Here is a 26,502-nt window from a genome sequence, read left to right as displayed (position 1 = left end):
CCTCATCCGCCAGACAGGTCAGCAGGAAAGCGGAACGTAGCCAGGCAGATAGCGGGCGGTAGGCGGCAGGGCTCGGCCTAAAACCAGAGAAGGCTGTTAGTCTGTCTCCCGATGCTCCACCGGACTGCCTATAAATGGAGAGAATGAGCAGTTCGGCGTATGTTGCCATTTAGGCAGAAACCTAGGCGACAGAGAAGGAGTAATTGCGCGGGAGGGATGTTTTATGCTATCGCATTGTACTCTTGAGGGTAGGTTAATCGTTATGTGATGGCGAAAAAAAGAACAGTGTACGTGTATGCGAAACAAAATATGGCGACCATGATAGCACACTTGTAGCTTCCAAGATTTTATTTAATTGCCACTTGACTACTAACCGCTATGCATAGATGTAGACATTAAATCCCGAACTGTTTATTTCTGGATATCATTTCTTCCCTCATGATTCTTTATTACGAATGACTCGCTTTATGAGCAGTTTCGATTGGGAATCAAATTGCACACACCGACGAGACAGGACTGCACCTGCAATGAGAACCATTAGCTTGAATGCTAAAAATGCTGATTGTGAGGGCGACGGTGCGGGAAGACCGATGAAGTAAGGGTGAGGACGAGGAAGGGCCAGATAATTTTACAAATTGATGGTGAAGGAGGGCAAAGGATTAAATGGTGAGAGTGATTGAGGAAAAGCAAAAGTGAGGGCAATTGCCCATCTCTGGTAACCACACATCTCTGCACGTCGCGCTGGAAGAGATTAGCTCATACGCACCACCTCATACGCAGCCTGTCGTCGGTGCAATGCTCGTTGATATATGCTTGTTTGGAGTTTTTGATCGGAAAAGATTGTGTTGACGTAAAAGGAGTGGTCCTTGTGAAGTCCGTGGCGCTTATAGAATGCCGTCTGTCTTATGCAATTGCGTTTTGTCTTTGCTCTCTTAGAAAGCGCGAACAGTTTACATTCAGTCATTGAACTACAGATCATTTAATAAAGGAGACTGGTGGGAATGGCGTTTCCCGATTTCAAGCAGTTTCTGCTTTTGCATCGTTGCTTTTAGAACATACCTTCAACTTTTAGCTCTTGTAACGCAATCTGACTGCGTTAGACTTGCTCAAAGTTAAGCTGCGGACACCTTTTTTCACTGCACTCAGCGCTGTTTTTTTCAACGACATGAACTCAGCTTGAGGGCGTGTGGTTTAACTTTGAGCAGTGGCATAGTGCAGCTCCTCAGGGCCGTCGTACGGCTTTGACGGCGCACAGCCGGATCAGGCTCACTCACTACTCGGCGGGCCGCGTCGGGATGGTGCCCGCAGATGTAAACACCGTCATTCTGCGAGGTACGCATGCAGAGTCAATTGTACGAAAGTCTCCGGGTCGTGCTTATGCGCCGGAAAACAGCCCCCCCCCCCCCCCACACACACACACACTAGCGTGTTCTGTTTCTTTTTAACGCGACGTGTAACTCAATTTCTCCCATGATTTCTCATCCAAGCCACTACCTTTCAGGCTAGTATTCTTCAAATATGCAGTCTTAAAATTAATTCAGACGCTGAGTGATTTCATCTGCTCTGCAAAAATTTAAGGCAGCACACGGTGATAAAAAATTTCCAGCACTCTTGCAAAACGCTGCATTGAAGGAATCTTCCATGCCACGCTCACCAAGACGTTTTCGTAACTCACGCTTGAATAAATCTACAGAATTATACTATCGAAGCTTGTGAACAAAGCAGTGTATCCTTTCAACAACAAAGCCTGCGACGGTCGTGAATACCTTTTTTTCAGTCGAGTTTCTTGCTTGACGACTTGCCATGACTTATCTGATTCTGAGCCCAACGTGAGTGCGTTTCAACGAGTGAACTTTTCGGCCATGCATAGCATTGGTACAACACCCTAATACGATTACTAAAATGCTCAGTTAGGGCGACCTTCTTTTCCATATAATTTTTTTGAAACTGAAGATCATTGTTGGCGCATTAGACATGGAGAACGTACGCAGTAAAACCAAGTCGCTTTTTTTCAAGTTTGAGTACGCTGTAGTAGAACAGCCTTGCACAGAACAAAACAGCCAGAGTCATGACCAGGGTATCATTTATTTTCCGACACGCAACTTGACACCGTTTTCAGGGTGCACATTAGGTAAGGGTTCACACATGATTCACACCGAGAGCAATTTAAGAGACATGAAAGTTAAACGCGAAGAAACACATTTTTTGGGACATTCAACGGCACACACCATCAAGTTTAAACCTTATTATATGCGATAGAGAGGATATAGACATCTCTTTGTGATGAATGTCTCTTTTTATCAGCGCCACAGGAACCTCAAAACACCACAAAGAACCCGTATGGAGGAACACCAACGCAAAAGCATGCTGGCGCATGACCACGGTCAGTGTGCTGGACACAGGCTACGTGGAAATTCCAGGAAAAAACGAGAAATACAGCATTCGTGGCTGCAGTGGGACGCATTGAGATACATTAACTTTTAAGTCAATTAACCGAAAAGAATCGGTGTTTCTCGTCCGGTGTGAAACATGTCCGCACTGTGCACAATAAGCGCATCTTTTGAGTCAAATAATACTGCAATGCACGCAGTGCGGCACCAACACCGGCTCTACCTGATGGACCGCACAAACTCCCGCTCCCGTTGCTATGTCACTTCTCGCGCACACCGACTGCTTAATGTGTTGTCGTTACAGGAATAGCGAGCGCTGTGGAGGGCACAAAGAAGACCCCGTGACACAAGCGGCCCCCTGCTGTCCCAACGCAGAAACCTCGGCAAGGCTTCGGTGCACTTTTTGACCAGTCATTTTTTCATTTTGCACTCGGTGTGGACCACAAAAACTTACCTTGTTTTAAGGACGACCGCGTTTTTCATCGAACAATCTGAATCTAATTCTGAGAACGTGTTTGAGAGCATTTGACATAGATTTTGCAACTACGGGCGCAAAGTGTGCAGGACAAAGCATGCCCTTAATGTTCAACAGTTCGCTCTAGCACGCGGGCCAGGCTCCAAACCTTTTGGAGTGGAAGTTTACACTGACGCCGCTACATTACCACGGAATACGAATAAAAGAACAGAAAAACAAGCGAATAGGCTAATAAGAACTATTAAGTAGACATCGTTAGTAAATTCTTCTCTCAAGTGCGAGCAGCAAATTTTGAAGTGCTGAATTCTGTTTCTAAACAATCAGAAGGTTCTTCAGTGGAAACATAGCGATGTGTTTTCTTTTTAATGTCTACTTGACATAAGGCGCAACTGCAAATTCTCCTTCCTACCACGCGAGACATTAGTTTTATGCGGTGGATAAGAAAAAAACATGCTACTGTTAAGCGGTACACGCTGATTCTTAGAGCCCGCTAAACTACTGATTATTTTGAACTTTCGCTTATGTGCATTCTTTCTGTTCTATAGAATGTTAAGATCGCTATACTTACGTATTTTCTAGCGAACCTTTGCCATGGAACAACAAAAAGCGTGCACTGTTATTTGTTCACTTCACTTGAAGTGGCGGTGGTTCTCTATCTAGCGCGCAACACTGCATACTCGGCTGCGCTCTTCAGGGCTTCTGTCGTGTGCGCTTAATTGTTATCTAAATGGCTGATGTGAAGCTGATCCTGAACAGAGTATAAGTATTGAGCTATGCATGCCTCTGCAAACTTTGTCATGATATCACACGATGCAACGGTCGCTTACTCAACGTGAATAAAACACTTCCACCCATTTATCTTGCCTACAACGAAGCTGGAATGCTTCCGCCATTTTCCTTCCTCAGGTAATATGTGAATAGAACTCGATAGTCTGGTCAGCCTGTTTCAAATTCCATTCGAACCTCAATCCATTCCATTCAATGCACAGTTTAGCACAGTGTCAAGTGTCCCCGAGCTATCCAAGTCCAAATTTTGCAGACTTTCTTGCCTTCCTTCAAGATTTCTCGCTAAGGAGCTCTTGCAGATCGCTGGATGCCAACCACGCTACTTTACCCAGTGATTATGCCAGCTAAATCGAATATTTCACTTCGTGCAAGAGTTATGCTAGACTTAAACTTACAGCTATTACACATATTAGTATCATAGTGCTGATCCTGACTGCCGCTCTGAAACAAAGGCACGTGTTGTTGCGGTGAGTGCAACTCTGTCATCGCTATTCGAGTCAATGTTCTCCTAATTTTCTGCCCTAACGTGGTTGCTTGTATAGAAGATTGATTTTTAGCACAGATTTCGTTGTACATGTGTTAACGTGTTAACTTATGTTTCTTGGGAAAGTGCTTTCTCCAACATGCAAATTACGCCAGGGATGAATGTGTACTGTCTCTGAAGTCACGAACACCATGACCTACACGCGCATATATGTCCTGCTGCCTTTATTCCCTGATAGAACATCATTCCTTCTAAGATACCGTCAATACTGCTTTTTGTTTGACTCCGGCTCTGAACACTTTCTGTACAGCGCTCATCGGGTTAACCAAGGGTATGCAGCAATACAACCTGTTCGATCTCTACGTAAATATTTAAGCTCATTGTGAACAACGTTGCTGTAGAAAACATCCCTAGGTAATCTAGAAAACTAAAGCGCGTATTCGAGGTTCGTTTGAACACTGAGCATTATACCTAACAATAGCCTATAGACCCCGCGCTAGAGTGGACGGAAAATGGCGGACAGATGACGTTTGCAGCGATAACATCGCGAATGTCAAAGAATACCTTTACCCTTCCACCTACACTCTTTGCCGGAGAAAAGAAAGGAGGCCGTAACCTAGCCCCAGCAAACACACCGAGCGCTCACCGCAGCCAAAATGTACAGAAACGCCTCAGAGTGCACGGCTTCAACATGAGTTCAGCAGGGAGAAAGGAAATAGCTCACTCGTTTGTCAACACTTTTAAGACCATTTGTTGCACAAATGTCTCCCATCTCAGTAGAGCAGACCTATCTGGCTTGTGTGTGGAAGAGAGGGGCGAGAAAAGCCTTCCAAAAACGGGAAACGCTGTCAGGAAAACGCGGAGTTTGCTGAAGAATTCAGACAGAGTTTTGAACAAACTAAGAATGCTGTCGCTGGAGCGCATAGATAAACAGGGCGGGCAAAAACCCGAGGAAGGAATGTGCAAAACGTGACGGAGTTATGCAGAATTTTTCAAAAGGCTTATTATTTCTGCCTTTCCATGCTTCAAGTAACAACACAATATCAAGAAAAACAACTTGGGCAACTGTGGACAGATTAATCCGTGAGTAAACGAGGTCGTTGTCACTGCAGCCAAAGTGACCTTTCCCATAATCTACCGAAGTGCTTGAATCGCTATTTCCTCCAAGTAACTTGCTTGTTTTGGGCATGAAAAAAACTACCGGCGCAGACTAAAGCGAGCCGAACGCCTTAAAACAAGCACAGTGAGATAAAATACGCCCACTTTTCTTCCATGCCCCCATCCATGCGTACTTACAGAGTATGCATGCATGATGCTTATGTAGGCGCGTATTCACACGCGTCAGTCTGCGTGTGTGCGCGTGCGTGAGCGCGTCTTTCATGGATATTTCGCGTAGCTGGCAACGTCATTTGGCGTACTTTGAACACGGCTCTGCGCTTAACGATTGCTGCCACTACACTGAGAAAGAGAAGAAAGCTACCGGCGGCTACTGCTCGTCCAATCCTTTTTCAGGCCTCTGGCCGGGTGCTTGCGGCACAAAAATAGAGCACTTCTAGAGAGGGTGGCGAAAGGGAGAGACACAGGGCACAATTGTTTGGGTAGACAGCTAGATATGTGTAATTGAGTATAACAGTGAGCAGGCCCCCCAAGCAACAGCGGACGCTTTATATCAGAGACCCGCGTCGACGCTTGCAAACCGCCACGCTGTACGACGCCGCGAAACACGCACACTCTTTCAGTAAGCCCTTGTATGCAGCCCTCGTATGCGCCGCCTCCGTAACGTTGGTGGCGGAACATTGCGCAGCTTCCCACGAAGTAAGGGAACAAGATCTTGCGCAGTGCCCTGATTGATAAAGGGCGTCGCAGATGTTCTGAAAGGACAATTTTACGAAAGCCCCGACTTTGCAAAAGTTAATACGCATTATGGTGAGAGTTGCACGTGAACATGCTGCCGCTGTCTTTGAAAATTCCAGCGGTAAGCTCAATTCGCGTGCTTTTGCGCTTTAAACCGCGCTGGAGGAAGCAACAAATTGTTGAGGGAAAGTCATCAGCAAAATAAAATGCACTTCTATGACTTTCATCTACTTCGCAAGTTCGCAAGCAGCCTATAGTTGTACAAACGTGAGTACATTTGATGTAGAGAAGGCTGGCACTTAGGCCTAATTTAAAGGCCAGTCGTCTGCTTCTATATCCTTGCGATTACTGCCCCCACATGCCAGAACGGATTTCATTTACCCAGTTTTACCAGTAGCAGGACTGCAAGCAGCTGTGCATCACGCCACTTGCCAAGTTCGCTTATGCATACTTGCTGCGGCCTCCTTTGGGCTGATAACAGTGTATGCATTTGTTTAGCAACTGCTCTCCAGTACATAGCTGCTGTGCGACCAGCGTGACAGCTTGCGTAGCGCGAGAGGAGCGTGAAGTATCCACAACATCGACATCAACAGCACATTGAGATGCAAAACCATGAAGGAAAAGGAAGAAACCTTGCCATTCCCAAAAGCCACCTTTTCAAAATGCAGCACGGCATACAGGGCATACAATAAAATTATGTACAATACACAAGGAAACAGATAGCTTGCATAAAGAAACAAGGCTTTGTTTGCTCTACCAAATGCCTACATTTCGGTCGGGCGAAATTTTCCGGTGGACTGGATTTATTTTGCGCTTCGAACACAGGTGCGCTACCGGCTACGATAATTGTTTTAATCTAAAACTTGCGCGCCTTTATTGTTTTTCGCTATTTTGACGCCATATGGGCTACATGCGCACGACAAACGTTCGAACATCTGCAGGAGTACGCTATGTTTTTGTAATCATTTTGTGGGTGTGTACGCGGAAGGGACGGGGAGTGGCAGGAGAGAAATAAACATTCCTCGTCATTTCAAATGGTATGGCTGATAATATACGGTATAAGTCCTTGATGTTTCTATCGTTTTGTCGAGAAAATGCCACGCTTTTCAAGACCAACGAGAAAGCATAACGATTTACAAGCGTTTGCGTGACTAAAAGATATGGCACAAGTTTCGACATCTCTCCTATCGGCAAGTAATTTGTGTTCGAAGGCTACGCAGCGGCAAGGCTTCTTCGTGAATATTAAGTGTTGGAGTTGCGCAATGTAAACGTAATAGAAAAGAAAGAACATGCCAGTTCTGTCACCGACATGCGACGGCAACCTGGCATTCCTGGGTCAGCGATCGCTTGTGTATCACATAGGTCTTCTCAACTCCTACGCCTCAAGCAGTGTTGTTCTGTTCTTTTTGTACACAAATCTATGGCCATCTACAGGTGTCACAACCGGAGAAGTGAACATTGTACATATATAAAGTTACAAGAAAACACACTAGACGATTGTGACTGTCGCGAGAGTCTTAGTAAAAGTCCTTTGCTCTTACAATCCAGGCGGGGTGGAATTCCCCCGCGCAGCAGTGTCCCTCACAGATTAGGGCCATTCAGAAAAACAATATGCAGAAAACTTCCTCAACACTGGAAATATGCGGACACTTTTTTTTTGCGATTCCGCATTCGCACAGAGTGCCGCAGTTTGATACATTGCGAAACAAACACACACTTCCTTTCACCGCATCTCGTTGTACACACATATTTCGCACAAGCAAGCACTTTTTCATCACACTTTGGCCACTATTGACAATGGTCGCCGGAGGCCTCAGATTGCGAGGACACATTCACGGCGACGGAAAACTCTGCACATGAGGCCTTGTGCACATTCAATGGGGAGTTGATTTCGCCGATGTGACGAGAAAACCCCTTTCTCTGTTTCACATTTGGCCGACTGCAGTACATCCTGACACGCGGCCGATGACCACGCAGGGCAGGCTCTTCTCGAGGGCTCCGGTACTTCTTACGCCTTCAGCCGTAGAAAACACCGCAAGTTCGCAAGTTACTGTCCACTGAAATATGGTCCAAATGCCCTGCACACGGCACACTTAGCACTCTACTTAAGTGACGGAAGAATAAAACAAGTAAAAATGAAGGAAGCATCTTGATTTCACCTTACTAGGCGAATCCAAGGCGATAGTACTGACTCTGAAGAGTTAGACCTTGAGGCGTGCAGTTCTGTCCCACTTGTTAAGTCTTCCAAGTTCACTGGAGATTTTTCCTCTCATTTTGCAAAGTGGCGTTCAGTAGCCCCGCGGCTTTGAATGTACCACGGCGAAATTCAAAGCCGCTCGACACAATCATCAAAAGTGTGCAGCTGCAGATTCTTACCAGAGCTTAGAGTGTGTTTCACATTCCACTGAGCATGAGGAACAACAGCACTTGCTAGCTTCATGCGAAGGCAGTAAAGTTATGCTTACATTCCTCAGCACAAATTTGGTCATGAAAACCTTCTTTCATTCTGTCAGGCATTCTGTCAGCTTAGTCAAAGAACGCTACATGAGCAGGTTTCTTGACCTTTGAGCCAATCACTTGTCTGACAGTCGCCCAGACGCTGCTAGCTAGGCTTAAGTGGCTACGATGGACTTACTGTAAGGAATAAATAACCCCAAATAGATACAGTGCCCACTGAGGAGCTTTTACAAAACCAGAGTCAGTAATAAATGGAATCACGTCGCGGACCAGCAGATCGTCAGCTAATAAGTTTGCGCAGTACGAGGTGAGCACAAGGGAGAAACATGGTAGAATGCGCTCGCCTTCACTTGTGCCCGTTCTGTGTTGCGCAAACTTACAAATATGCACCGACTAGCCCAGCAACAAGTTTCAGAGATCAGCAGATCTAAGTACAACTGGCAGTTGCTATAAGTTGCTCCAGATACCTGCCAAGTTCAGTGGCAATGAACGATCATTTGAGACCTAAAACCATTCATTTATGTGGAAAGAAATATACTTTCAAGACAGGCTGTTTCGTCAGGCTTCCAGGGCGCTTGACGACACGTTTAAAGAAAGCAAACCACTGCGATGGCTATGGCGTGACTTATTTTTATCGTTTTTTTTCCTCATGTCATGGACATTCATGTGATCCCTTTTCAGGCAGCACAAAAACGGCATGAAAAATGACCTGTGTGCTCTGAAATGTAAGTGCACGCTAAACAATCCAAGGCATCCGAAATTAATCCGAAGCCCTCCACTAGAGCGTCCCTTATAGCCCATGTGCACCTTCGGGACGTTAAACCCCACATATATCACATCTCAAGGCATAAGACGCGTGAAGAGGCGTTGCAGTATACCAGGGTGTCTGCATGTCTAGAGTAGGCATATAAATTGATCAAAAACAAAACCGCTCATGATCACGATAGTCCATTGCAATGACACGCGATGCTGGCCTTTTGCAGGATTCAAGATGCGCTCTAGAGTGTCATGCAGTGGTAGAGGAGTAGATAAGTACGTGGCGCCAATTGCTTCGATTGGAGAGGGCATCGCTCTGGCTGTATCATGTCACCCTGTTTTGTCTGCTGACCACTGTAATGCCACTGGCAGCCATGTGCCGCTTTTCTGCGTGGCAGCATGTCTGAGGGACAGCGCCGGTGAACGTTATTAAGCTGCTAGTGGATCATTCCAGCGCTGCTTACTGATGACAAGCACTGTGAAGACACGAGCATAAATGCCTGAGCTCTAAATTCGCCATTAAGAAATTAAGTTTTGGGCCCACGAAGGGGGGCGAGAGCTCATATTCTGAAGCACCCAAAGCCTTTGGTAGTGCAGCAATGCCCTATTCTAATGAACAGCGTGTTGGTTTCGCAGTGCTCTTTCCCTTCATAAAGACGTAGGAGCCTTCCTGGAGTAATAATCTTTCTGAGCTTTTTCTCCCATTCGAACGGTCTACTCGTATTCTGTGGCATTTGTCTTGTGACGAATAGAATCAGATAGTCCGGCCAGTTTGGAAATAAACTTTACTCACCAAATGCGCTTGTTTTCGTTGACGAAACCGCTTCTGTATTAAACTCCTACCTGAACTCTTGTTTTAAGCGGCCCTACACTACGAATGTGCAGTGAATGCATTATATTTTGCCATGAGCACTTCGCTGTGGCAAGCTTGAATCACACGACTTCCTACATGATTTTGGCACTTGTGTTTGCTTAATGCGCACCTGAGCAATATGCTAGACCACACATACACTAGTAGCGCATCCAATAATGTGCGTTTACAAGCTGTATCGATGGGATGATGTGCTTTTTTCAACCTTTACTAAAAGATCTAAGGACATGAACCAGCTAGCCTAAACCGGAACACAGATTAGTCATGCCATTCGCAAGTGCTTCAAACTGTTTTAAAGGATAATTGTTAGTAGGTTAGAACCATATAAACAAGGAAACCCCACCAAAATTCAAGATACTAATAATACTAATAAGAATGACAATATAACACAATGACTAGAATCACAACTCGTCTCTCATTACTCTCTCCATGGTTCAACCAAAGGGTCGAGATATTAAACGACATGACATATATCGCACATGTCGCTGGACCACAGAAGAATAAAACGCAGGTTAGTGTCTATATTTTACAAATAAAGCACCCTCCAATTACAAAACAAAAAGGAACAGTTTCGATGATTATATTCAAGTACAAAAGACCTAAACATGAATACATATTTAGCGTAGCACCCATGAAAGTTATTACTTCACGTAGCAAAGATCCGTGACTGAGGTGGGTGCACTGATACCTATGAACACATTACATGCAGCTTGAGAGGAGCACAGTGTAAGCTCTCTCAACGAAGACCTCTGGTAAGAATCCTAGCACACATTTTGCATCCTTGACATTTGCATCATTAGCTGTTCTTCTGCTGCATCGTGCCTGGTACCCCTACTGCCAGGAAACGTACCAGTTGCAGTAATTGATCACATTTGCAAACTCCATAATTAACAATTCAAGAAATGCAGAACCCGTGGTGTGAGATATCTTTATGATAGGTGTTTGACTGACATCTCTGAGTAATGCTGAGTAGATTTGTGAAACTAGGAACAGTATTAACGACTGCTGTTATAGAGCCCCTTCAAAGAGCACTTAAACAGTGTTAAAAAACAGCGGAGGGTACAAATGCACCTCATCTATTACCGTTTTGGCACTGCAATAGAATGGTTAATTATTAAGTCATATGGTACGCTTCCGCGCTGAGCCTTGTTTCAGGGAAATACCTAAGAAGCTCTTATGGTAAGATAAGCTTTTACCAGAGTGATAGCTAAATGACTAGCAAGTTGGAACTCCTGGACAAGCTTTCGCATGCTGGAAACTAATGTGCACAATATCAAACAGAAAAGGGACATTTGGATATAGAATGGAGCTACCACAGACGACAAACTTTTGAGGGTTTCTGACACAGGGTGTAGATGTTTCCCAGAACAGTATAGTTGAATTTAAACATGGATAGGAGGCCATGACGCATAGGTGGATGGCATAAAAATGCCGTTAGACTCGCAAACATATCATGTTTCTCAGTCTGTCATTTGCACAACCATTTCGCTGCGCTTTCAGCGTCTGAGTCCGATAACAAAAATGAATGCAGGACACAATGTAAGCGCGAAGATGCCGAACAAGCAGCTCCATTTTAGCAGAAAAATCCACCCTGCAGCATGCCAGACAAACGGACACACAGAGCGCTAGCTGTACACATTTCAAACACCTTGTTCCTCCTGAGGGTGAGGGAACGAAAGGAGACGTGCTAGACCACGAGTTGCTGCGGTGCCTTGTGCCGGCAGCATAAGGACACAAACAGTACCTGCACACTGAGCCTGAATTTTGGGCTCATAGCCACGTAGATGAGCGGTTTCCACAAGCAGTCCAGGACACCCAGCCAGAGAAGGCCAAAGTGCAACGCGTGAAACCTTAGTTTGACGCCGCCGACTTTCTCGTAGATCTGCAGGCCTATCCAAGGCATCCAAGAGATCCAGAAGAGCACAATGATGACGAAGGACATGATGTGATCCGGATTGGACAGGTGCTCTCCGATAGCGGTCGCGTACTCTTTCTCCTCCTTGCTGAGGCACTTGCGCATCTTGCGCATTGTGTTGAAGATGAAGTAGTAGGTGTACATGACGGTGAGCACGCTCGGCACCAAGACCAGGAGCGCCAGCGTGAGCGTGTAAGGGACGATGCTGGACAGATCCAGCATGCAGATGTAAGCGTCCCGGTAGAAGTGTCCGTTGGAGAAGCCGAACAGCGGAGGGCAGTACATGAACATGGACGTCATCCACGTGAACAGCATCCAGCACTGGCACCGGGTCCGGGTCTGGATGGCATCGTATCTGCCCAGCGAAAAACAAAACAATTATACGCATCATTTCAGGAGTTTGATTCAATGGGAAAGTTCACTTGATTATGGCAGCATTTTAGCGCGCATAAACAGCATTCGAGCACTGCACACTCCGCGCTGTGAGCCTGCAATAGCCGGCTTTGCCTGTTTACCCCCGAAATGGCCGGGAAATATTGCAGTAGCTCTTATAACTCGATTATATCTTGCTGCTATATCCCGCCACACATAGGGGCAGACCCTGTCGATACCGAGGGCATAGCAATGCTTAAGCCAATGGAGATGACAGACTGTAATTGACTACTGCATTATCCCATATCAGAAGTATCCATGGACAGAATAGCTGATATTAATTGCAGCTAGAAAAGTACCGGCTTTTCAGGTTTTTCGGTCTTGCTAAAATAATTTTCTGAACTGGTCTTCCTTGCAGCTCGTTTGTCAAGCTACTGAGAGTTATAGTACGCTAATTTCAAGATTGCCGTTATAAGCCGCAGAAATGTGCAGGGTGATTTTTTTTAACCATTATAGATTTTTACTCTTAGAAGCTGTTAAAAATACGTTAGTGCGATCTCTGCAGGTGCATTGTACAGGAATTCGGACATTTTGCACGTGATAGAGTTGAACAATTAAATGAGTGATAACTAAAATGAACTAATCAACTTTTTCATTTTTGATTTTAGGGTAAATCATTAGATTGCAAAATTGAAGGCCGTAAACATCGAAGGTCAGCCCACTTTTTTAACTTCCTTTATCGGCGATGTGGTTCGAATTATAAAACATCAAGATTACAAATTTCAAAGCTCGCTGAGTTAGTTTTCCGGTGTTGCATATTTATAAAATCGCGTTGCGGTTCGTGTTATCTTCGCCGAAATCGCGTTAATTAACTTCTTTTTTGTCATAAAATACACCAAACACGCCTGTATCTGCTGCATTTGAAATGCGAGCGGCGCCATTTTGTAAATGTGTAATGCGGGAAAGCCCAATCAGCGAGATTTAAATAGCTTATTTTCACATTCAGTATTTCGAACCACATTGTTGATAAACAGTTTAAAAACTGGGCTCACCATCAGTGGTGACGGCCTTTAAATTCGGTATAAAATTTTACCCTGTAAAATATAAAATATCAATGTTTATTAGTTAAATTTAGTTCTTTAACCGTTTAACAATTGCGCTTTATCACATACATAATGAATGTCCGCCTTGCTTTGTAGTCAACCTGCGCAGATCGCACAGACGTGTCAATGATTTTTAAAGCAAAAATGTGTGAAAGTTAAAGGATATCACTGGGTATATGGTTGTCGAACAGAGGACCCGCGCATATTACCTGGAGGTTGTTATTTCAGATCTGAGAAATGTTGCGGAAGTCTGTCCTTCGCCAAAACTTCTCGCTACTTTCAAGAACACGTGCAACACACAGTAATTCATTAGGAAGTGCGACTGGAATGGTACTTTCAAATGCAGGCAAAACCGGTCATTTAGGGTATAAAAACGTATTCCTCTGAGCAGCGAACTCTAGTGAAGTTCAGTATAAGCGGGAACTGTAACAGATTAGTCCTTCTGATATTGCAGACTTGGAGTGTCAAGCCGTACATTGATTTAGACAAAGTATTAATGGGACATTTTGTTCATGAAGAAAAAACTGGCGCAATAGCCTATCTTCTCATTAGTTTTGCGGCAGCCGCTTGCCAGTGTTAATTAAAAGGATATGTACCCTATGCATCCTTCCAATTATACACCTGTAGGGCCACGACTAAATTTGGATAAAATTATTGCAGAAAAGGGAATGACAGTAACTTCAGTTCAGTAAAATGTGAGAAGACAGGAGTCGGAGCTCGCTATGAAATGTATGAAACACAGTACCATCCTACGAAACTAAAAAAATTAGAAGGTAAACTTTCATCTTAATGCTTATATCTGCTAAGGATGTCGTATTTGAGGAATCATCAGACAAGAAATAATTTAAAGAAAAAAAAACTCGGCGCAAAACAGTATTGCTCAGCGCAGGCCTGTGCGTGGAAAAGTAAAGGCTGATTGTGTTCATTAATTGCTTGAACTGATGAAGATGACCTTGAAGTTCAAGAAGTAAACTATAATCTCACAGCTATCATTACAGAGTGCGCCATTGAAGTAGGCGGTAAACTGGATAGATAGGATAAAGGCAAGCTCTTTCAGGAGACGAAAGATGTGATTAAAAAACGCCAAAGCATGAAAGCCTCTTAACACACGAACAGAATAGAACAGGCAGAGCTATCAAAGTTAATAAGGGTAAGGTGACCGACAGAAGGAAGTACAATATGAACACAATCGAGCATGCTCTAAAGAACGGAGGTAGCTTATAAGCAGTAAAGAGAAAACCAGGCATCGGCAAAAATCAGATGTTTGCGTTAAAAGGGAAAGAGCGCCTTGTAATTAGCAATATGTATAAGATAGTTAAAGTAGCTGGAGAGTTCTACACAAATCTGTGCAGTATCCAATGCAATCCGGCCGTTTATTTATTTATTTATTTATTTATTTATTTATTTATTTATTTATTTATTTATTTATTTATTTATTTATTTATTTCAGTACCCTCAGGGCCCGAGGGCGTTACAGAGGGGAGTGGGGTACAATAGACAAAATAACAAAGGAACAGCAGTCACAAGTAACACAAAAATGTGAACAAAAATATGGCTCGCGCAAATCAGTAGGTTACAGCAAATACAATCAAACAAATTAACCGTCATTTAACACGAAATTATGAGCAAAGAATAAAAGTAAGCATAAAAGTAAGCATACCACGCAAACAAGCATACCACGCAGACCAGGTCTGTTTGAACTAACACATAAGCTGAAAAGAATAAACGGCAGGGCGTAAGAATTACATGTACTATGTTACCATCAAGTTAGTTAAAGCCGATTTAAACACAGAATGGTCACTTATTTCGACGACCGATCGGGGAAGGTTATTCCATTGTGCCGATGTGCTGGGGATGAATGAGTTGTAAAAGTGGTTTGTTTGGCATGAAAGAATACCAACTTTATGACGATGATCGATCCGAGCTGAAACGTAGCAAGGTGGCGTTATAAATTTTCTCTTAAGGATGGGGTTATCGTAGTAAATCTCATGGAATAGAGAAAGGCGGGATATATTTCTACGTTGCGACAGTAGCGGGAGTGATAATCTTGATTTCATGGCACTGACACTAGAGTTACGGTGATAATTCGAGAGAATGAAACGGGCCGCACGGTTCTGTATAGATTCGAGTTGGTATATTAGTGTCTCTTGATAGGGGTCCCAGATAGATGCAGCATATTCTAGTTTACTACGAACCAACGACTTGTAGAGAAGCAGTTTTACAGAGCTAGAAGAAAGATTGAATTTACGGCGCATGTAGCCCAGCATGCGGTTAGCGTTATTGCTTACATAGTCTATGTGTACTTTCCAAGAAAGATTATGGGAAATGAAGACACCTAAATATTTGTAAAAAGGCACAGACTCAAGGCTGCAATTATTAAGACGATATGAAGGCAATGTGGTGTTACGACGAGAAACCCGCATGTACTTGCACTTTTTTATGTTTAGTTCCATGTTCCATTTGTTAGTCCATTCAAGAGCATGATCAATATCCGATTGAAGAAGAGCTATATCAGAGTCACTGTTAATTTCGCGGTATATGACGCAGTCATCAGCAAAAAGATTTATTGTTGAACATAGATTGTCAGGTAAGTCATTGATATATATAAGAAAAAGCAGAGGCCCTAGAACAGAGCCTTGTGGTACTCCAGATCCAACTGGAGAAGTGAAGGAAGAAGCATTATTAGCGGTGACAAATTGTGAACGATTAGTGAGAAACGAATGCAGCCACCTAAGAACGTTAGGGTCGAGGTTAAGTTTACTAAGTTTAAAAAAAAGCAGTTGATGAGAGACCTTGTCAAACGCCTTTGGGAAATCGAGGAATATGCAGTCGACAACGGAACCCCTGTCGAGGAATGAGTTTAGATCATGTGTGAAGGTTAAAAGCTGTGTTTCGCAAGAAAACCACTTCCGAAATCCATGTTGACTGTCCGTAAAAAAGGCATTAGAATCAAGGAACGATTGAAGGTGAGAGTAAATAACATGCTCCATGATTTTACACGGAATGCTGGTAAGTGAGATGGGTCGATAATTATGCGGGGAATGTTGATCACCAGATTTATGCAAGGGAATCACCTTCCCAACCTTCCAGTCATCAGGTATACATGCTGTTTCAAGAGATTGCTTAAATAGGTTAGAGAGTATTATTGCGCTGTATACTTTAGTTTTAATCAAGAACTTAGAACTAATGTTATCAACACCACATGATGACAAAACCTTTTGTTTTTCGACTATTTTTTCCACTCCAGCAGGATCAAAGACAATAGAATCCATCGGTAAAAATTCAGCACTGTTATATGCAGGGGTTACCGAACACTGATTTTTGGAAAAAGCTGAAACGAATACACTGTTTAGAATATTTGCACATTCATTAGGATGAATTAGTTGGTCACTGGAGTCTTTAAGGCTGATGGATGAATTTTCTTTTTTGTTAACTACGCTCCAAAATTGCCTGAGCTATGAGAGAGCTAGTAGGGCACAGAAATAGGACATCCCATTAGCAACTAAAGAGGAAGTAAAGAAAGCCTTAGGAGCAATGCAATAGGGAAAGCAGCTGGTGAGGATCACATAACAGCATATCTGTTGAAGGATGGTGAAGAGATTGTGCTAGAAAAAGTAGTCAAGCTGTATACGCAATGCCTTATGACCTCGAGCGCACCAGAAGCTTGGAAGAAGGCTAACAGCATCTTAATCCATTAAAAAGGCGACGTCACGGACTTTAAAAATTACAGACCAATCAGCTTACTGTCGATTTCTCGGTTTGTCGGGTCAGCATTAAAGTCTAATGCTGTCCTGACTCTATCAACCAAATGAACAGGTAGGCTTTCGTAAAGGATAGTAGAGAATAGACCATATTCACACATTTATTCAGGTGATAGAGAAAAGTGCATAGTATAGCCGACCCCTATATATATAGCCTTCATAGATTACGAGAAAGCATTTGACTCAGTCAAAACTTAGTGGTCATGCAGACATTGCGGAATCAGGGTGCAGAAGATCCATACGTAAAAATACTGGAAGTATACTCGTATATACAGCAACTGCACAGCTACCATAGTCCTACATAAAGTCAGCAATAAAATTCCAACAAGGAAGGACGTCAGGCAAGGAGACACGATGTCGCCAATGCTAATATTCGCTGCCTGTTTACAATAGATATCCAGAGGCTTGGATTACACACAGCTGGGGATAAGACTTAATATTAGGAGAATACTTTAGTATCGTCGAATCGCTGATGACATTGCCTTGGTAAGTCACGCAGAGGTATGATCACTGTCTTAAGCAGAGCAGAACGGTGGGTCTAAACTATTAATATGCAGAAAACCAAAGTAACGTTCAACGGTCTTGGAAAGGAACAGCACTTTTCAATTCGTGGCGATGTGCTGGGAGTGATAAGAGAATACGTCTACTCAGGGCAGGCAGTGACCAAAGATAAGTATCACAAGAGGTAGATAACTAGAAGAATAATAATGTGGTGGAGTGCATTTGGCCGATTCTCTCAGATCATCAAGCGCAGTTTACGAATTTCCCTCAACAGAAAAGTGTACAACAGCTGTATCTTACCGGTGCTCACCTAAGGGGCTGAAGCGTGAAAGCTAATGTAAAGGATTCAACTTAAATGGAGGACAACGCAGCCTACTACAGAAAAGAAAGTGATGGGTGTAACGTTAAGGGACAGGAAGAGGGCAGAGTGTGTGAGGGAACGAACGCGGCTTAATGACATCCTGGTCGAAATCAAGCAGAAGAAACGGGCTTTGGCAGGGCATATAATGGGAAGGCAAGATAACCGATGGTCGTTAAGAGTAACGGAGTGGATTCCAAGAGAAGGCAAGCGTAGCAGGGCGCAGCAGAAAGGTAGGTTGGCGGATGATACGAATAAGTTTGCGGGTATAGGGTGGCCGCAGATGGCACAGGCCAGGTCTAATTGGAAATTTATGGCAGATGCATTTGTCCAGCAGTGACGTAGGTAGGCAGGCTGATGATGATGACGTTCGCATTTCATGTACCCACATGATGCAGTGATATAAGTCGGGACTCACCGTGTGGTGTCGTCTACACATTTTCTTTCTGTCCCTGCGTGTTTTAACCCTGTTTTCTTTGAGCTCAAAAGATCTGCAATTTCTCAAGAAAATTTTCTGCATTTTCCAAAGGGTCGTACCAACTAGCTCTACTTTCCATTGTACATCTGTAAATATATTCACATGCAAGATTTGTCGTAAAATTCAATGGCAATGACGTAACGATAAAACTGCCAAGTCTTCTGTGTTAAAATTCAAGCGACCGCGACTACCTGACTTTTATATTTTTATTATTCTAGATTATAGCAGTAATACAGCCGCTGAATTCTGCCTACCTCTGAGATTACTGAGAAAAAAAATATGAGTTAAGTTCATTTCCACCTCGTGCAATAGTTTTCCGCACTAATATAATTTATTTTACATTATCTTCACAGCGCACAACGACCGTCTACCGCTAGGCATGCATGGCGGACGTTTAAAGAAGAAACTATTTGTTTATAATATTTCCCCTATTATTTTAACGCCCTCGAAACAAATTCAGCTTGAGCGGGAGCCACAAGCGAGCAGCGCGAGTGAAATATGCCATTTAATGGAGAGTCGAAATCTGGTCCAGACGGCGCATATTTAGTAGAGGAAAGCCAGTAAAAATGACGAAGAAAGGAAGGCACACAACGACGACTGTTGTTTAAAGCCGAGGGTGATAATACGTATCCTGGAAATAGGCCCAGTCGTCCTTCAGGCCGCCATTTTTGCCCGTTTGACGCCTGACGGGTCGTCGAAATCACCGCTGTATTCGTGCTCGGGCTCTGCAGCGCTGGAGCAGCAGCTCACACGGCCAGTCATGCGAATCGGACACCGCCACAAACGCCTGCATTTTAAGGAGCGCCAATACACTCGGGCCGGCGCTGATGGGGAAGCTCACGAATGGAGTTCTAAAGGCCCGTCCGCCTATAGAACTCTTGAACTCTTCAGGATCTTGAGGTATAATCTTGGGATGCCGCGGTTTCTCCGTGGCGGAGAGTGCTGAGAGACGCACAGAAGGGAACCGGAGACACACTCCAGTAGCAGCCTCTGTTTCAGCCTTGGTGGCTGCTTAAGCTTTCGCAACCCAAGAGTTGTGATAGAAGACAGTTTCAGTACAGCGTGCACAGGAATACGCCTTGCTTCGCAGTGTGCATGCGCAAAACGCTATTTCAGATCGAACCTTAGCGTATACTAGAGACCTTTAGTAGAGCGTACGCAGACATACGCAAAGACGTATCGAACGCTATCAAATAGCGTCCTTAAGCGCCAGGCGCTATTTCAAATCGAGGTTTTACGTACCTTCATGTTTCGAACTAAGCGTGCGTGCTGTTGCTTACGCTAGGAAATATAGCGTAGTCAATATGGCGGCGCCCACATCACACTCTTCAGAGAGAATTTGTCTATGTTATTAGGTTTTTAGGCATATTCATTTCCTTTAAATGGTACACGTGATATTCCCTTTGCCTACTTTTGCCCACAGCACAACGAATGAAAGGTAAATCTGCCCTATTTTCGATTTTGTATAACTATTCCGCTGTTCTTAACCGTAACAAGATACCGCCGACTGTGGAATGCCTTGATTTTGATTTTTACGCCAAGGTAGTCATAGCGTTGCCAAATGTAGTCTTTTCGACCGTGGGCAGACGGGTCCGAAAGCACTCAACATGACGTTATTGCTCGGTTCAATCACCTAAAAGAAATTAACAAACTGGCCATGGAACTGGCTATTGACGCGATACGACTTGGATAACATTGGTTACGTGCGAAAAATGTGTCGCAAAGCATTTTCACATTGCAACACCAGATGGCGGCATTGCGGCCTGCGCTATTGTAGCGTTCCGGTTGGTATACGATAAACTAAATGTGCTCATGCGACTCCCACTGTAACCTCCCCGTAAATGCTTGCGTATTACGTATACGTAAGCGCTCATACGTCATACTAAATGTCTCTCCTCTCGCATTGCGCAAGCCATTTTAGGAGTTAAGCGCTTTAGACCCTTGCGCCTCTTCGACGCGGATTCACTGACATCACTGCGGTTTTCAGTGCGTTCAGTGGCTTCAATAGGGCATCGGGGTTTCGCTTCGTCTCGTCTCGCCTAGAACGAAACAGCCTTTTTTATGTGGTTTGACGATTCTGCTAATCCTAGGCAAAAAAAGGAAGCGTCGATTGGTTAACAAAAATTGTGCAGGATGTAAAAAGTCGGCGGCGCAAAAATTTTTGAATTTATTGTTGCCTCTATGTTTGCGTACTTTGAACTAGAAGTTTTGACTCATCATGGAGCGTTAGGTTCTGCGATATGCTTGCGGTTAGCGTGCTGTTCTAGATCTCTTTAGTGACGCCCGCAGCGTACCTGAGCGGCTTGCGAATGGCCAGGTAGCGGTCCACGGAGAGCCACATGAAGCTGTAGATGGAGACGCTCCACAGGGTGAGAGCCACGTATCCGCTGAGGCGGCACACAAAGTCCCCGTAGACCCAGTCCTGGGCGATGGCTGGGTACACCGACAGCGGCACCACAAGGACGCCGCACAGCAGGTCGGCCACGGCCAGCGAGAGCAGGTAGTAGTCGAGCACCTCGCGGGTGCTGTGCAGCAAGGTGGCGATCACCAGCACGTTGGCGGCCACCACACTCACGCAGATCACCAGCAGGATGAGCGCCTCGGCCAGCCGGGCGGAAGTGGGCAGCGCGTCCGGCTCGTCGCCCAGGTCGCCGAACGCGTCGGCCGGAAGCATTCCGCTCACTTCCTCCTGGGCTCACCGCCGGTCACCTCCGATCACTGCGCCAGTAAGCGGAAGTGACCAATGTCGTAAAAAGACTGGCCACATCTTCCTTACCAGCCGGAACACAGGTCAACTGCTAAGCACCTGCTCGTGAAGCTACTTTTTTCCTGCGATCCCCCGTTCTCTTGCCGAGTAGCAAAAGGCCGCGACACAGGAACAGAGTCCGTACTCTGAGGAATCTGCATCCGCCCTCAACGGGGTTCTCTCCAATCTGTGGATTCATTGATTCTCATACCTTGTCGTCTGTCACCAAAATGCAAATCACCGCTACGTAAACGCTTACTTGGCATGAGCTGTCACCATTTCTACGCCGCGCATCACTTTCGCGTTCTCAAACACCACTTAGTCTTGCTCCTAGACGAATGCTAATCGGTCCCTTTTGGCACAACGTCGGCATTTTGCTTCAAGTAGCGCACAGGTGGATTTTATGTAAAGAGGCTCTCAATAAAGTTAAGGCATGACTGAGATGTTAAAGGACGTCCCCCCATGAATATTCTCCAACAAGAATTTTTTTTAATGCACTTTGTAGAAGCTGAGTTATCTCCAGTCAGAATCTGAATTACAGCGCTTTCGCGCCTTTCCCTCTCCTCTCGTCACTCTTTGCACGCTAAAAGGTCGGAGCTCCTCAGTCAGCCCCCTGCCGACGCGCGCGGGAATTCTCGGCGGGGGGGGGAGCTTTCAGCTGACCCCCGGGACGAGGCGTCTGACTGGTCGCGGCCATGATAGCAACCTGCCGTTTGAAAGAATCTCACTAATAGCCATCTCCTAACCAGCATGCGCAGAAGCGTGAAACGGGGGAGGGTGAGAACATGAAAAAGTCGCCGGGAAGGGCTCGCCAACCTTCGCTCTTCATTGTGGGCTCTCTGCTACGTGCAGAAGTGTATTATTTGGCTCAGGCGTTAATCACAACAAAATATAGTGATTCAACGAGTTAACGTGCTCTCCTAGGAAGGTGCTTCACAGCCCCTTTAAAGAAAGAGTTGTGCGAATGCAGGAAAATAGGGGGCTCGGGGCGAGCGGGAAACTCCTCATGTGCAAAAATGCACGAACGTGTGCAATAAGGTGACATAGGCGCTGGGGGTTGATTGGAAGAAACATGAAAGATATGTAACGGGAAGAAAACAATCGAAACAAAAGCCGGAAAAAAAAACAGATAATGTGGGTTAGGTGTGCTCAGGCGGAAGCAGGTACAAAAGGCTACGGGGCTGGCTAGCACAAAATTCTTTGCCGTTAGGGAAACTTCCGCCATGGCATGAGGGCATTTATCCATTGGCTTCAATAGAATGGGCATGCTAGCAAAACCAAGAGAGCAATCACAGGCACACGTCACTGCTGAATCCACCCTCCTGCAACAGCGCCCCGCCGACTCCATAACGGTTCACGGAGACAGTCAAAACGCACTCTATGCATTTTTACAACGGATATCAAGGCACCGCAGAGAAATAAAGGGGCCAGGAAGGACACAGCAGAGTAATTGCCAACATAATGAGTATAAGGCTAGTCCCGTATGTACGATAAAGGGACACAGCGGACAACTCTGTCAAATTTCTTTTTGTTAGCAAAGTACAATAGTTTGGCATTTCGCGGCTTTGTTTTCGCTTGTACAGCAGTTAAAGATGCATTTATTGCAAAATAAATTTGAATTCGAAGTTTAAGAACTTTTCCCGCCACTCTGATTCAAACTCAAGACTCTCTGATGACAAATTAGCCGTAAACTGAAGTAAACCGACGTAAACATGAACTCCGTGATTGCTGGCACGAGCGGCGCAGCCTAGCAGCCGCCGCAATGAAAACCACAGACGCCGGACGTTCAAGGCCTCTATCAGTCTTTCGCTACAGTCGCTTCGTTCACGTTTGCACCAGCATTACGATGGATCGCGTTCCCGATCCCGACAACGAAGTTCTCGCAAAGAACTGCGGCCTGCACATCAGCGACCTCAAAGCCACACAGCATGCGATGCTTTTGAGGTCAGAGGCGGCGGGTCTTGCAGAATAGTCCGAGCGTTGAGGAGTCGGCAACGTCGGCAGCAAGCCAAGCTACCGGTGCGGCACCTAGCTTCAGTATCTACTAATCAATCGTGACGGTGGCCACCGTCACATTTCATGAGTTGAGACTGGTATGTACGGACATATTTAAATTCTGTAGTAAAAGTCCTCGTAGCATTGGTTGTGCATCCCAACGTCTTGGTACGTTGACGAAGCGAGCGCGCCGAGCGGTGCATTTGCTAGCGTGGAAGCTCATGCAACATTAGCCAGCCACAGGTGTTTTTCTCGTCGCAGGTGCGTGCCGCGGCATGAACTTCGTCCGAGGAGCCCTTGGAGGGGCTCTTGAAGTTCCTCTGTTGCTCCGCACTTGTAAATGGAGGCGCGTCAAAATGAAGCCACGGAGGCACGCAAATGGCATGTCCGGAAAGCCCCAAAATATACCGAAACTGAGCTGGCCGCGTGTTGCGCCGCCTAATGTAGGTTTACTTTGGCTTCCAACATTCAGGAAGCCTTTTTTCCGTCTTCCTTGTGCGATAAAAGTTCACTAGGGGCTTGAAACTAAATAATACTTCAATATTAAAACACGTAACCTCTTGCGCGCTTGTAAGCCCCGGAAATCCGTGCTATTTTTCGGGAATTTCTTCATCCCACTTGTACGTACTTGCGAGATTTGGCTTTGGCGGCGATACCTGTATCTTAGTTCTCGCTCTTTTCTACCTAACAAGAGCTTTGTTTTCTGTAGCAGTGGTCGTTTGTGGTCATAGGCGCTCGTATTCTATCGATACAAGGCAACTTCAATTTCTCCCCGGAGTCCCTTTAACCAAACAGACACCCCATGCTCTCGCTCGTTAAAGTGGTTTCACGAGCTGCCCTGAACCCTGATCCCGAGGCTACAACTTTCGAGAACAACGCGGTACACATTGAAACCATCGGACACAACGCCTGAAAAATCTTCGCCTGAGCCGCGCATTATCGCGCCTCACACAGCTGACCTCCCGCGTAGAGAAAGAACATACATTCGCCAAGCGCAAACATTTTTACATCCGTCGGACTAATAACACCGAGGCAGACTAGTATCAACCGAGCAGAAATGAAATAGTGATGTACATGTAAAAGCACGAAGAGGGCGAACAGATGCCGCGATGATGAAGCATAGAGCATTATGTTGGTGCGATACGTATGAAGTACTCGTAAGTATTTGGAAAATATCAAGAGTGCCAGGGCTTGCTTTTGAAAATGCGGTTTTGTGCCTAAGAGTAGATGTTCAGCAGCGCCTAGAAATAAACCAGAGCTGTTGGAAGATTAGCATTAGGTGTCCACGGCAACAGCACAAACGAGGCAGCAGAGGGGGGCATAGGCTAGATATCGTTCGAACCACGGGAAGCTCGGTGTTTATTATATGAAGAACGCCTGAGGAAATTGGATGAAGAGAGATGTGCAGTTAAAGTATTTGAGTACTTGTACAAAATTCGCATTGATAAAAAGTGAAGAACGGGTAAATAAAGAGCTTGAAATGGCGCGCTAAGAGGGCTCAGATTGAGCAGTTGATTAATTCAGTGGACCTTTACAGAAAATGTAAAAAGTCAAATCAGCAAGGAATGTTTGCATGATATTTTAATAGGCACCGCCTTACTCATTGATTGGAGATCAAGCTGTCTTAGAATGCGAAACCACAAGGAGAAATTTAAACGCATGATGAAACATTCGTGATTTGTGGGCAATCTTCAGAAACAATTCAATTAGTTCCATTATAATGTGGAAGTATTTGGAAATATCTAAAGTGTCAGGGCTTACTGTTGGAAACTCGGTTTTGTTCCTGATTCCCGCAAGTACAAACATGTCCAAGCAAATGTGGAAGTATCCATCTACGCACAGTCGCAAAGAATTCAGGCCCAACGCCATTTCTAACCAGGCGCTCCCGATGAAGGTCATGTCGTAAAAAGTTGCCTATAATGTGATTACGCTTTCCCTGCTCGTGTTTCTTAATTTCGTTTGTGCACACAAGCCCAAGCAAAAGCAAAGTGGCGCTGCTGCGGAGGGGCCGAGTTGAAATTAATTTCCGCGCTCGCTTCGAGCGACGAAAATTGCGACCCGCACGAAATAAAACGAGGCAAGCAGGGCAATGAAAAAGCCCACACATAAAGGCCGACTCTGCGCTCTCTGTCAGCTTTTCCTGGTGTTCCCGTGAAGCCAAGGGCGCCGGCTGGACAATTAGGAATTAGAAAAGCGGGGCAGATGTAACAAATATTGCACTCTGTGCCATTCCTCAAGAGCAGATGTAGGCTTGAAACGGTTTTCAGAACAGGCAGAGCACTGTCTAGGATGAGCAATAGATGGCGCTAGCCGCGTTCTTGAAATGGGTCTCGTCCAAGTAATCCCGCGCCCCGCCACTAAGCACATCTGCCGCCGACAGCGCTGGCGCGCAGAACGAGCAAGAAACGCTCACTACTCAGAGACAAACCTTGGAGGCTGGACGCTTGCTGTGCCCCGAGTCAAACCGAACATGGGTTAAAGGTCTCGCCCCTGCCAAACACGACCATAACATCCGCGGTGCCACTCGGGCGGGTGTCCCGGTCCACCCCCTTTCCTCTGCCCTCAATCCCCCTTCCTGTAGGCGGCCGGCGTCTGTTCGCTGTTCTTATTTTAATTACACTTTGCTTACCCCATCCTGCCGCAGTTGCGGCGACACCACTTAGCTAGATGAACAGATACACGCACAAAGCACCTTTCCTTTCCTTCCTGAATCACTTCCCTCTCTTCTTTCTCTCCGTTCGTTAGACCCAAGCCGGGGCGCGTACAAACGGAACCCTGTTCCTCACCCCAACCTCCAGGCGGCCCCAGGAGGATCGGACGTACGCGGTGATCTCCTGGCCAGAGTTCCGCGACCGCAGCAAGGAGATCCCTCCTGGCCAGAGCTTCCTGGACCACGTAGCTACCTGCGCCCGCGAGGCTACCACTTTGGTCAGGGTCCCGGCCAGTTCCCCTGTCCCGGACCTCCGCCTCCTGAACATCAGGGCAAACCGCAGGCGCCAGGAGCGCATTGCCTTGAACACCTCCCTGCCTGCGGACTGGACGGCCTACCGGCGCATCGACGCTGCCTGCCGTCGACACGCCAGACGCCGGCGCCGCCAGAGCTGGACCGGGGTATGCTCCAGCATACAGAGAAGCAGCCACTCGGGCAAAGCCTGGCGCCTCCTGAAGGCTCTGGTCCATCCAGAGATCCCCAGGCGTCC

General features: G+C 45.6%; 1 protein-coding gene across 3 annotated transcripts in view; it reads right to left on the bottom strand.

The window, feature by feature from the left end:
* Nucleotides 1-2,067: 2,067 nt before the first annotated feature.
* The window catches only part of DopEcR (G-protein coupled receptor DopEcR), a 356,283-nt gene continuing 331,848 nt past the window's right edge, over nt 2,068-26,502 (bottom strand). For 2 of the 3 annotated variants that reach the window (XM_077650718.1, XM_077650717.1), the window contains 2 exons: nt 20,856-21,279; nt 2,074-12,343 (listed from right to left, as the gene is read on the bottom strand). In XM_077650718.1, coding sequence (XP_077506844.1) covers nt 11,761-12,343; nt 20,856-21,235 — 963 coding nt within the window. In that variant the 5' untranslated portion in view covers nt 21,236-21,279 and the 3' untranslated portion in view covers nt 2,074-11,760. Of the gene's footprint in view, nt 12,344-20,855; nt 21,280-26,502 lie in introns of all 3 variants that reach the window. The other variant, XM_077650716.1, reaches the window with a different exon arrangement.

This window comes from Amblyomma americanum, chromosome 1 (genome assembly GCF_052857255.1).
Source record: "Amblyomma americanum isolate KBUSLIRL-KWMA chromosome 1, ASM5285725v1, whole genome shotgun sequence".
Classification (NCBI taxonomy): Eukaryota; Metazoa; Arthropoda; class Arachnida; order Ixodida; family Ixodidae; genus Amblyomma; species Amblyomma americanum.
Note: the sequence above shows the minus strand (reverse complement) of the source record. Positions and strands in the feature narration are given on the sequence as shown.